This window comes from Branchiostoma belcheri, unplaced genomic scaffold, assembly GCF_001625305.1.
Source record: "Branchiostoma belcheri isolate BF01 breed outbred unplaced genomic scaffold, Haploidv18h27 scaffold32, whole genome shotgun sequence".
Taxonomy (NCBI): domain Eukaryota; kingdom Metazoa; phylum Chordata; class Leptocardii; order Amphioxiformes; family Branchiostomatidae; genus Branchiostoma; species Branchiostoma belcheri.
Genome location: NW_017803932.1, coordinates 938,370 through 952,066, shown reverse-complemented (window position 1 = coordinate 952,066; position 13,697 = coordinate 938,370). Strand labels below are relative to the sequence as shown.

The 13,697-nt window shown below is 40.1% G+C and overlaps 1 protein-coding gene across 1 annotated transcript; it reads right to left on the bottom strand.

Moving 5' to 3' along the window:
- Positions 1 to 4,109: 4,109 nt before the first annotated feature.
- Positions 4,110 to 12,931, bottom strand: LOC109474924 (sphingolipid delta(4)-desaturase DES1-like). The gene is made up of 6 exons (XM_019775420.1): positions 12,747 to 12,931; positions 8,980 to 9,083; positions 8,349 to 8,567; positions 7,590 to 7,805; positions 6,612 to 6,815; positions 4,110 to 6,195 (listed from the first exon to the last, which is right to left on the bottom strand). The coding sequence occupies exons 1-6, from the start codon at positions 12,826 to 12,828 to the stop codon at positions 6,013 to 6,015; spliced, it is 1,008 nt and encodes a 335-aa protein (XP_019630979.1). The 5' UTR covers positions 12,829 to 12,931; the 3' UTR covers positions 4,110 to 6,012.
- Between the last annotated feature and the right edge of the window lie 766 nt (positions 12,932 to 13,697).

Genomic DNA, 13,697 nt, shown 5'->3' with positions numbered 1-13,697 from the left:
AGAAATTGGCCAAATAGCTGAATAGAAGCCATTTGAGTAATTTTGTCGGGATGAAAAACCGACGTTTGCGGCCGTAAACTACACTTAAGCCGTAATTTGCGGCAATAGAGATACACACAGGCGTCATGGCAGGCTAACTCCCCTCGCAAACTATTCAGTCTATTCGGCAACCAAAGAAGCCTGCTAGAGACTACTAGTAGTTGTTTTCGTTGTCGCTGTGACAGCCTTTGATAACTATGGTGGGTGCGGAGGCGCTCTCACATTGCAAGGTACGTCTAGAATTTGTGTGTGTAATTCTACTCTATCTGTACTCTGCACATATTAACTTTGGGCGATAGCATATATAACGAGTTACACATATTGCAATAACATATACGCACATATTACGTTAACATAAGGTTACACTGACTTGATGTTATGGATGACATCCTCTGGACCCGGCCTGTAATGCGAAAATATGTGATCACGAAGGTTGCAAAATTGGAATGAACACACAAATTAAGCAAATTTGCAACATTGTTACGTGACCTGTACGTTAACGTTGTTTCGAGATGTCATCCACAAAATCAAGTCAGTGTAGCCTAAAACACATATTTACCGTATGCGCCTATCATAGCTGGAGCTTTGAACAAATATTGAATTTGTAAAGAAGTGAAATTAATTTTATCTATGATGGTGGTTTAACACACTGCGCTGTGCGGTTAATGTTTACAAAATACGACCCGACAGAAATTCAGACGCACTGAAGTTTGACTTGGTTGAATGACATTGCGGTCGATTACCTTCAAGGCTACATTTTAATCAGCCACGCCCTGTTTAACGTCAATAACCAGGGATGTGGCCGCCAAAGATTGATAAGGTTTAACTACTAACAGTTAGTGTTAGTGCCCGTAGGTTACTAATAAAAAGTCACAAAAGTTAATGCATGTGGAAAACACTGACGGGACAGAGGGGCCCATTATTAACCTGCATTTTACCTGGAGCCACGCCTAAACATTGCGAACATTCCAGAAGCCAGTGGTTGTATGGTTTGGTATTATCATAAATACAGATACTGGTGTTATTGTTTGCAGAGACTTTTTGACTTGGAAACGGGCGTGTGCACTTATTTTAGATTCATGCATGCATATGGTAGATATCATACAAGTGACAAAGAGTTGGGCAACGATTTTTGTTGACACATATGACACGAAAACAACGTTAATACCTACTTCCGGCGACAGAACGTTTTTTGGTAACGCCCCCCCCCCCCACTACCAACAAGAATAAAAAATTGAGGGAAATTTTTATTTTTTTTATTATAATTTCAACCATCTGGTTTCGTCTTCTTGACAGTCAGATAAGATATTATCGGATTAAAAAAAAATCAAATAGAGTGTCTGAACCAGGACAATGCTTCCAGAAATCTGGCGCCCGTTGACTGATTAAACTTTGATAAAGCTGTTAACATAAACAGCGCTAGTGTTCTATCATAAAACCGCAAAGTTCATCTCTCATTAACCTGAGCCATTGGAAGTGCAACTGACCATACGGACTGAAAGGCTCCATTTCTGAGGTAACTTATGTACGATTTACAGGTAATTTCAAATTATAGTGTATAGGCACTAACGTTACACTAACCACGACGGGTCACCAGCCAAACAAGGCGATACAGACACAGACACAGGGCACTTCAGTATCGGCTCTGAAGGACGTTTGAGTCGTCCTTAGCAACACTTCAAAACACGGCTTGTTAGTTGGAAAGAGCACAATATGTAAACACAGCGATTTGTCTCGCGCCACCCTTAACTTGTTGACATGCGAACCTTTCATACCATGGAGGCCAACCGGTCTTCTAATGGCCACAAACATGTAGAAACTTACCTGCGTGTGTTGAAATTCCTTATCGCCACACGTAACTGCGAATGTTGCTACAACGGAATTTGTGTTGCTTCCAATATTCTAGAATTTTGAATACTAGAACAAATTGGAGTTTGTCGCAACAATACTTTAAACACAACAATGGTCACTACAGCCTAAGATATAAGATTATGAACTGGCAAAAATCCGGTCGAGCGAGTTCTTCACTCAGCCGTAACGCAACCTTGGAGTGACGGCCTATCTGTTGACCGGGGACCACAGGAAAGATATACTAGTATAGTAGTGAGGTGTCACGATAGATATGGGTGGGGAAGCTGTGCGAAACAAGGTCTGAGCGTTTTTAGAGGGATGGGTTGAATCGTCGTTTGTCTGCCATCTTTCTTGTGACACACAAAAACCCCGAACGGTTATCTATGTCACCTGGGCAAAAACAAATACTATAACATTAACAACACTCAGCATTTCTTTATCTGATCGGGGCGCTAATAGCGAGCTCGGTCCTTGTGTTCCAATGTCCTTGATCTGATGAAGGCACAGAGAAATGTCAGGTGTCGCGGATTGATCACGCACATAAGTTGTCTTTATTATTGAAAGGTTTTAGGTTTAGACGTTTTACGACACACGTTATCGTATATTTGACATTTTAGACGGGCATCGACCTTTTGATTTGTGGCAACTTGCCATTGCCTGGGGTCAAGTGAGGATACAGGGGTGACTGTATAAGGTTAGGTCAGTTGTTGAAAAGATTAACATTTCTCTTCCGGAAACTGCCCCAGGTATAATACATTTGCGAAGCTCATCCCTAAAATAAGCTTAATATCAACTGTTAATGCCCATTACCGTGGTAGTTTTGGGCATATGCCGAAGATGTTTACACTGAAGTGAAATATATAACGGTTACATGTATATAAATCAGCTTTGTCTAGCGTTACCTTACGAATATCCCTAAATCGAAGGTTTAAACAAGGCTAAATTAAAGTATTGAACACTTTTGTCACAAACTTACATTTGTACATCAACGACATTTTACTTACCTCTCAGTGCTGTCACATGACACAACCCATTCGATAAAAGTAACACAGGCGCGATATTTTAAAACCTCTTTGAAATAATAGGGCTATGTTTTCTCACAACGTATCCGGATATCCAACTGTCGAGTATCAAATGACTAAAATTGTGTAGTCTTGCTACACAGGCGCGAGTGGTGCTTTAGACGCCCGCTTGTTGCTATGGCTTTGCTACCTCTTTAGACGTCTAACGAACGAGGCTATACAACATGACTGGACCAGAATAACTTTATAGCATATTAACAAATATACCTGAAAGATTCCCATTTTGTATCCTCGAAATAACAATGCCTTTTAACGGGCTTCACTATGGTAACCTTGTTGGACTGTTTGTCCGAGGAATTCGTGACTGCACCCACAGTAAACTTTTTCAGAAACACCCAGCCTCATTACCCCAGGAAGAGGGTACCTATTGACCGACTTCAAGGTGAGATTACAAGGTGAGAAACAGACTAGACAAGCATATGGACACCATCCAGTGGTATACATAAAACAGCTTCAAGACTATCCACGCAAGACGGGAATGACAGGTCAGTACTTGGACACGCGGTCTCAAATGCATTGGAAGAGGTCTTCATGTATGGTTTGAAGGATCTACTCTACTATACTCTGTACCCCATCGAACACGATCGAGTCAACCCTACAACGCAAATTTGCACGTAATGTACTAGTATTACCCCCGATGGTCTCTTCATGTACTAGAGTGGGCTGTCCTTTTTCGAAATCATTCAGCATTTCTTTTTTTTTCTGGTTAAAATTTCAGTACGTGACCGTTGTTTCTCCTAGACAAAGAAGATAAAAGACCAGTCATCTCGGTGGTATCTCAAGTGGCCGTAACGTTACTAGACTCTCACACTTATCTTCCAAGACATGCTGCAATGCTTAGAAGCGCCCCCTATCAATCGTCTATCTCAACACAGGCAACGGTCAAGTCCCTAATGATATTGATAACCTCTTATACATGTAGTCAACAACACAAAAATGAATGACACCTTCACTCAGCTTGATAACCCAGTTAACTCATTTAATGCTGAAATAAAACATGCCTATGTTCTCTTTGTGTATATGAAAGCAAAAGGCTTTCATGTGGACAAACCATAAATACACACATGTAAAACTTGTTTATAGGACACAAAATGTTGTATTTCCTTCTAAATTTTGGCAATGCCTCAATAGGTACACTCATGGTGAAATGAACAATATCAAATTGACAAATACCAATCAGCTTTGCTCTCTCAACTAGTCGCACCATCTTACAGAGTTAATACAGTACAACGTACATGTATATGTAAAACTGTAAACATAATTTTGGAACAAACAGTCTTACATTCTAAGGTGAAGCAAAAGTTTATCTTTTGTATTCAAACAAAAGTATTTACACAAAACCCTACAATATACCATCCAGCATCTAGTCCCCACCCAAACTTCACCAAATGCCCCCATGGGGTTTTCAAAGTATTTTGGCGAAGTACAATTTTGAGGTCATTCACCGAGCACTCTATGTGCATGGCCTAACTGTGGCATCATCCATTCAACATACATGTTTGTAAATACATACATGTAAACTTCTTCCTAGAAAGAATCCATTATTTTGCAGACAAGAAAACATAAAGTACTTTAAAATACAACACTGGTATTTCAAAATAAATAATATTGACTTGTTTGTAAAAAAAATATGTAGCTTTTGAGGGCAAGGCTCTCTATGAGTATGACAATGACAAAAATTCCATGTGTCTTCATCACAATAATATCCAGATGTTTTAGAATCATTGTATCCATTTGTTACTGGCATACTCCATTCCAAAACCATGCAAGTTAAAAACTTTTTTGCATGGTTTTAAGAATTACTCCCATTTAATGCAAAACATTTTGTAGCATTATACTTGTAGTATGCAACATGCCTGTATTATGCTAAATATGTCTGAATACAAAATGATACTGTTCCTCTGGCTTGGCACATAATTCAATCATCTTTTCAACTGTTTTTATAACCACTCTTTCCGTCCAAAATATTATGTACAGCGGTACAACATTACCGTAGGTATCAATTCACATTTTACCTATCATGTCATTTAATTATTTCAATATGATTTTATTTCAGCTGAAACAACAAGTTACTAGTATGCAAATTTCTATTCCAACTGCACTGATTGCATGGTCACAATACAATAAAATCTTGTTTAAGAAAAGAGGAACTAGGGCCTGTCTCAGATATATCATTCTAAGCAGACAAGAAATGTGATACTAGTAATGATTAATCACAAAAGCAATTTTTCTGTTGTCTGTCTGTTTGCCTGTGCTTCCAAAAACGTTTGTGAACATATGATGTTTGGTAGGTAGATCTGAAGAGCACGAGGGCCAAAGTCAATGGTAGGCCTGGCAACTGGGACATGTGTAAGCTTAACATCACCATGCATAGATTTTGTAAATGTGGAAGTTAAGTTCTGCCATAGGATAGAACCTTCACACATAAAATGCATTTAATTTGGGTACAGAAGACCATCAATTAAAACAGATTACAATAATCACAACCTTATTTCCATAATAAACAAAAGGAGATGAAACAAGAAATTTACAAAGCTCTAGATATCTCATAAATGTTGAGAAAAGTTTGAGCAATGAGAGGCACTTAGTTTATGCTTGGTATCCACCCTTGGTTTTCTTTCAAGGGTTGCTAACAAAGCTGAATAGCAGGCTAGCTTAGCTCATCAGCTCCAACAAGCCAAATTGTTGCAGTACCATCCTGACCTACAAGGGGTCCTCACAGCACAACTTTCTGCCTCCCTTACACCATACAAGCGATCACTGTTTTTGTTCACATGATGTACATGCAAATTATCTGAAGACATAAGCAAACTATTGGTAGACAAATCAGCCAACCATCACCCGCTCTTTCCCTACCATGATGTCATGGCGATCGCTCGTATTGAGTACCTCTATATTTCAAATGTTTTCATGCTATGTTAAGGAAACCCTTATTGCAGGGCCAAAGGTCTGCAGTTCTTTCTGTAAGCTAGCATTAGGTACGTAGTGTGTGTAGATGTATTATACATAGTGAAGTGTACTTGTGTCTGCATGTGATGTTTTATTCTGCCTTGGTGTCACCGTCTACATCCAGGTTGGCAGGGTTGATGGGGATGGGCTTACTCCTGCGCTTGACGCGGGCGTATGGTCCGATGTCCGGGTCTGTCACGAAGTCGTACAGGACACGGCTCCACGATGTGTGGCACGGAAGGTTGTTGTAAAACTCTGGGGCAATCTCACGTACCTGCAGATGTGTAAGACAATATCTTATATGTCACAGATCATAGCACTTTTCAGTCAACAATGACAAATACTGGTTTAACTGTTGACTGTAGTGCTTTATCGATCAACTTTTCACATATGGTTTGTAACTGACATGTAAAGTTAGGCAATAGAGTTAATCTTTTGTGGTGTGATTCAATGCTTAAAAACTATTCTACAGGCAAGATGTGCATATATCATGAGTATTACATTTGAAAGTTTCCACAAAGAGGGATATCATGAACAAAATTTCAGATGATGCCACTAAGACTTGTTCAACACGATGGCATCTCTTTTAATCTTTCAGGCATCACCCAACATAAATCAAATATGCCATGTATATATGGATGTACAATGTATAAGTTAACTGGAGGTACATCTTTAACATAAAGACCTCACCTTGGGAAGTCTACACCCAGGAATATTGGGGAAGTCGTGGTGCTCGTTGTGATAACCAACGTTGAAGGTGATTGCGTTGAGTGGACCGTAGTAGGAGTAGGTCTCGTAGCCTTTCTTGAACATGTAGTGTTCTGAGATGAAATGTCCGGCCACGGGATGAATTCCCATCGCGAGCAGGCTGCCGATCATCAGGTACGCTAGAGACTGTGTAGTGCAGAGTAATTATATTAGTGTTTGAAATACACGCCTGCAGTCTGTATTTTGCAGAATGATTTTCAAGATTCAAGATCTTCAAGTTTCCAAAAGTTTGACATTCTGCAATATTGGAGAACATTGGAAGGATTTTGACCATCACTCTGACATAGACATACCGTAGAGAAATAAAGGTCACGTATTAAGTATTTTAGGTGGCTTTAGTAGCATACATTATGAGCAATAATCACATACTCGCGCCTATATGTACAAACAATTTCTTACTGTAATCATATAAGGCAATAGTTTCACAGACGTATTAAGGCAATAGTTGTTGAATAAAGGCATAGTTGACATCAAAACAGGTGCCGAGTTTTTGATGAGAAACATCATCAATTTCTGTAAGATGCACAGGAAAATCCCTGTGCAGGGCCCAAAATACTGGGTGCATGTGCACCTTAGTGCACCCAAATTTGGAGCTGTGCACCCGATTTTTTTCTGTGGGTGCACCAGAGCACCCAAATATTTTCTTATATTTTTGTATGTAAAGATTTTAAATGTATAGTAGTATACAGCATATTCTTTAAGTGTCAGAAAAATAATAAAATCATTTTTTTCATTAGAAATGAAACATTGTTTTTGCGGACATTCTACTTATTTCATTTTATATGGTGCACCCAAAAAAAATTTTGTGCACCAAATTTTTTAGGTTAGATGCACCAGTGCACCTATTCCCAAAAATGAATTGAGCCCTGTTGTGTATATTTCTTAGAACAATGTACTCACTTTGCCTCCAAAGAAATACAAAATGGACACATCAAAGGCAATCTGGACGATTGTGTTGATGATTTCCAGCCCTGTGGCAGGCTTTGGTCGCAGGAAGAGTGGACGGAGGGCATAGAAGAAGGGCTGAAGGAAGAGCCAGATACACTTGGTGAAGGTGGTGTGGAAGAGAACTCCCTCCATCTTTGATGGCAGGTCCATGTCCATTTCTTCATTTCCCTGGAACACCATGAAGGTATCAGAGTACTATATTGTTAGTAAGTGTAATACTATGGGTATTACCAATAGAACTAGTCATCATCATCACTCTTAGTACCAAAGGCCGAGTAGTCAGGTTAGCAGATACAGGATTGAGAGGCCACAGGTACAATTCCTGGCTGTGTGTCCTTGTGAAAGGCACTTTCTGACTTTCTTCGTGACACTATCATCGCTAATTATGATCTCAGCATCATGTCAATTTTCAAATGTTGCTTTCAGTCCTCAAAGTTTGCTTGTATTTGGCTCAGTTTGAGTCTTAACCTCCCTCATATCTACAGCACCACCTTACCTTATATTTCTGCATCCTTGTATGTAAAAGGAGCCTAAGTAAGGGTAGTAAGGGATTGCTACATAGTAAGCAGTAAGGGATTGCTACATACTATATATTTGGAATTGACAGTTTTTGGTGTTTGAAACTTTGATCCTGAACAAAGAAAATGAAACCTAGGACAATGTGTCATTTCTCCCTTTGAATGATCGTATGAAAGAATGCAGGGCTCTTACCTGGTACTTGTGATGCTCTAGATGGTACTTCTTAAAGGAGATGGACATGGGCACGGCAATGATGACATTTCCCACGATGCCCAGGATACGGTTGTGAAGGGGCCGGGAGTGGCCAAAGGCCAGGTTGTGTGAAATTTCGTGGATGGCCAGCATCATGGAATGGTTGATGATGCCGCCAAAACAATATGCCAAGAGGATGATAACCGGCCACGGTGCATCCTGTCCATCATGAAAATTAAGAAAGTATGAACTTCGGAGCTGGCTATCACAAACCAGCTAGACTATGTTCTCAATCTGGTTTGTGGCAATATTAACTGCATCTTAACATACATACAACAAGTTTGTGTTTTTATTGTAGAACAAGCAAGTTTGTGTATTATTATCCATCATGCATATGTAGTTTCACTATACATTCAGCTGTGATTTTGGGATGGAACAATATGGATTATGATGAGGGAAATCTAATACAGCCATGGCTAAAAATAAACACTGATTCATCGAGTATATTTCTGCAGACTCTTCGCATATACATATACATGTACCTGTATCTTCTCTGATTCACAATCATTGACGGTGACCCTGTTGCTAGAAAACCAAAGAGATTGATTTTCTTGATTTCAAACAGACTCACCTGTACAAAGTAGCAGGCTATGAGCTGTAGGGTGAGCATGAAGCCCACCTTGTATACCATGTTGGAGTCATGCCCAAACAGTTCTTTCATCTGTGGGTACTTTGCTGTAACAGAAAAACAATACAATACCAATAGGTCATCATCATCAAGATCATAAATGTCGCTAACTAGTAAGCTAATGTGATGAAATTTTAATGCTACCTGTTAGAGTGTCTGTTGATTTCTGCTAGAGATTTACAAGCTTTCCACTTTGACAAGTTACAAGTATGGAGAAGACAGGCTTTTTTCAGGTGTTTTTAGGAGGTAAAGGAGTTAGGAGTTGTGATGTAACTATGTTAGCTAGAACTAGCAACATTTATGAGGTTATGAAGATTTGTTTACTGCACATATTTTGTTCCAATATTATGACCGCAGTGCTAAATTACAGGTGTGTTATTAATTCATAGCTTAATTTCTTCCAGTCTATTGGAGTAGATTCCCAACTAAATTCTCTTTTCTAGTGGACTGGTTCATTATATACCACACGTTCCCCTTGGGGCGGTTTGTCTACTATTATTCCCATGCTGAACAACTGGATTAACAAGAAAGCCATTACGCCACCTATTGTGGTTACAATTCCATATCGACATACATCATGTTACAAATGTATACAATATACATGTATGCCTGAAGCTGTTTACTAGTATCTACATCATAGTACATGTATATGGCATATCAAATTTCAAATATGAACAGAACCATCTTGAAATGTTAGAAACCATATAACATTTTGAACATAACCATACAACCATCTCCAAAATCATATGCAGTTGCTTGGGTAACTTTTTTGGGCATATCTAATTACCTAGAATGCTGGATGTCTAACCTTCACCAACACATAACATTTTACAAACTAAACATTCCTTTTTTTTCTAGTGTATTAGGGCATAGGCTGTGGTGGCAGCCCTACAACCATAGGTTATTGGTCTGAACTGAACTGTAAATTGGGCAATCATAGTATTCATACAAGAACAAAATACAAAATCCGTACAAATACTAGTCAACATGACATGTTCAATACTAGTACCACAACAATGAAGTGTTAGGGGCACTTTAGACTGACGACGGTTAAATAGTCGTACGAATGTTTGTCGTCAAGATGTTGCCGGCGACGGTATTTTACCACCGTCTAAACACGATCAAAATAGTCGCACGACGGTAATCCTCGAATCGTCGTCACTACCACCTCGGACCCTATCGTGCGATCCTTCAGCGGGGGGTCCGAGGAGGATTTTCCACCGTCTAAAGTGAACCGTCGCCGGCGAAGGAAGTGGGAGGTCATTGGCCTTATGCAAATAAGCCTGCAAGCGTTATTTCATGTCCAAGCACATCGCCTGTATCATTAAATGTCGTCAAACCAAAGACTTTATATCGTCATACGTGTCTAGTACAATCCCCTGCCACCAATCGCTACTTCTCCAGTACGAACCGATCCGCCGATCCACACTTCCCGGCCAATGTAGCCAGGCAGACGGCAGCACCGAACGCCGGGTTCAAACCCGGAGTATTGCCCCGCTCGGTACATGTGCCTCATACCCCTTCTTTGCTGGGCACAAACTCGGCGTCTCATCAACAGGACAACGAGTTAAAAGCAGAATAAAAACAATCTGCTACAGCATGCCGAAAAAAGGGGTTCTCTCGCCATTTTGAATTGGCGCGCGGCGTGCCCTCCTGCGCTGCGGGTGTCCGCCACACTTTCTGGTCATGTGTCTAAAGCCAGCCGTCGCCCACAACGATTGTCGTGCGATCGTGTACCGTCGTCAGTCTAAAGTCGGCCTTACTCAGAAGTCAGGATTACCACAGTCATGATTTCACTTCCTGAACAGAACACAAAGGATCATCGTGTCGTGTACCCAACCAATGAATACCCTATTGTCCTGTGTGCCAGACTTTATTATGTAGTCATGGGTACACTCCACAAGCACGGTCACTGCAAACTGGGTAGGACGTTCCTGGTGAACAGCTGTTGTATACAGTGTTGTAGTCAGAAATTTGAGGACATTTTAACTAGAAATACAAAATTTATCAATTTGAGTAATTGTCAAAATGAAATTACCAGTTCTGCATTTCTTTCTTTGGGGGTGGGGGTGGGGGAGGTTATTGGGACTGCTCTAACCTAGCTTAAAAGTAATTTTTATTCTCATGCTTAAAGTAAAACTACTAGTATTTAGACTGGACCACTGTGCATGGTCATTTCATGGGTCAATTACATTTGTATATTGCCCCTGTCAATTAAATGTCATGGCCCACTACACTGCAAATTCCAATACACATTTACTGTTGTCATATGTAAATAACCTGAGAATGGGCACTTGTATGGATCTTTGAAGACAAGTGCATGCAAGTGACTACTCCTTGGACTATAATTGATGGGAAGACAAGGAAGTCTAATGATACAACTTGAGAACCAAATCCCTCTTCCATGCACCTGCTATCAGCTGTAAATTAGCTTACTACACATTTGTTTACTTCCCAAATCAAAGGGTGGTTTACCTTGATAAATAACTGGAAATACAAACATCCCAAACAACCCACAACAAGTATCTATATCCTGTGATGGGAACCAATGAGTAGGGCTGGACCATAAATGAACTTTGAGGGGGTTCACGGGGTTGTATGGTAATATTACTTTTATTTATTAGTAACAGTTATAATTCATCACTTTGTCTACTTCTGCTTTTAAAAAGTCAAATCACCTTGTTCAAGTTGTTGAATTTTTTTAATGCTGGCCAACCCAAACCCAATTTAATTTTCCTTGTGAATTTCCACCTCTTGTCTGTTAACTATTTCCTGATGGGGATATAAGCTGGGTATAGTGTCATATAATTTATTGTTTATCTGACAACCTGCCAATACAAGACAACAAATTGAACACCTGACAACAAATTGTTCCTTATAATACATAATATAGATATAACACTGTACTTTGTGTAAGCTTAATAAAACATAGAAGCAGAATGAAATGTGAAATGGGATAGCACTAGTATACATTTCGCAAACATATCCCACTGGACATAGAAAATCGTTGGTACATAATATGTATTTTCCTAAAAAAATAAATAAACCATGCTTCATGGTGCCTGCAAGTAACGGTGCATGTCTGGGTATCTATGTCTGCATTCTGAGACCACATGCTCTGCTGGGTACAAATGGGTCTGTATAAGCATGTATGCTGCAGTAGATGACAAGGGACGTACAGCAGACGTAAGTGACCTGTAGTGGACCTATGTTTGTCAGGGTTTCAGATAAAAACGGGCCCTCTTGACTAGCCTTGACAGTCGTTTACTACACGGCGTTTGGTCAAGACCTATTCAAATTTACATACGAAGACAGTTATGAACGACCCTCTTTGAGTATCTGTTCCATCCAACGACATTCCCCTACAGACTAGTTCCTCTGTATCCCCACGACTGGATGTTTGGTTCCCAGTCCCCTGTGACAGTAGTGCAGACAGGACATGCTGAGACGTTATGTTGCGTGACATTTTTTCGACAGCAAAATGGCCGCTGCATAAAATTTACCCCTAAAATCACTTTCTGTACTGTCCAGGACACCACTGTATGGGAATCCACTGCATGGTGGTAGTTTATGTCAGAAAACGCCGTGGATACCAATAAACTATAACTTAGAATGTCACAGAGGTTTCTACTAGTTTGTGGGGCGACTACTTCCGTTTCACTCATGCTAAAACATCCGATAGAGCGACGTTAGGTAACATGTGAACTGACCTAGAATGAGCTTCCTGCGACTGGCGTGCGGTTCCTCGCTGTAAGTCCACTCGAAATCGTCTCTAGACACCGAGGAGCCCATGATGTTTCCTCAGTTTTCCCGCCTGAGGACTCGAACTGTCAAAAGACTGGGTGTAACGGTACGGGGAGTCAAAGTTTAACGTTGGGATTTGTCAAAGGTCTGGTTGTCTTACCCCGCCCGCCGGCCGGCTTGTTCAGAAATAGCGTGATCAATGACGTAACTTTTTTTAGCGTGCTCTGGCCAATCAGGTGGCGCGTACTGCATCAGCTGAGGGTCCTTGACATGACAACCAATCAAATGGTGTGGTACGCGCGGTACAATGTAAAGTATGAACTTTCACTTTCTTCTTCACTGTCTCAAATGAAATCATATCAATACAAATGCAGGAAAAAAAAGGCAAAGCTATGGGAAAGAGCACCGAGTTTAAACAAGCTTTTCGACTCTTGTGTGAAACCTATCTTGCTTTATCCCTTTATGGATCAGAAATTTGGGGATACTAGTAATTCAAAACCTCAAACTCTTGTCCAATCGAATCTGTTGATTTAAACTTCTGCAAACAATCTCTCAATGTACCTAAAACAGCTTGTAATCTTGCAGCACGGGCTGAATTAGGGAGGCACCCTTTGCACTTAGACTTAGAGGCCTCCCTTAACGCCATATAAAGCATTTCATCAGAATATGCCTAAATGTGCCAACTGGGAGTCTCAATGCCGACGCACTCTTAAGTCAGTTAGAATTAGATTGTAGTTTATATAGCAATGAAAGAAATGATCTTTTTAGATATATTACAAGTACGTTTCCATACTTCTAATACTTGCCTAATATTAAAAAAAATCTTTCTTATGCGCTTTGATCATCCTGTATTATACAAACCCATTTCAAATTATATTTTTAACACCACAACTTGAGAAACGAGAAGAAACCGAACT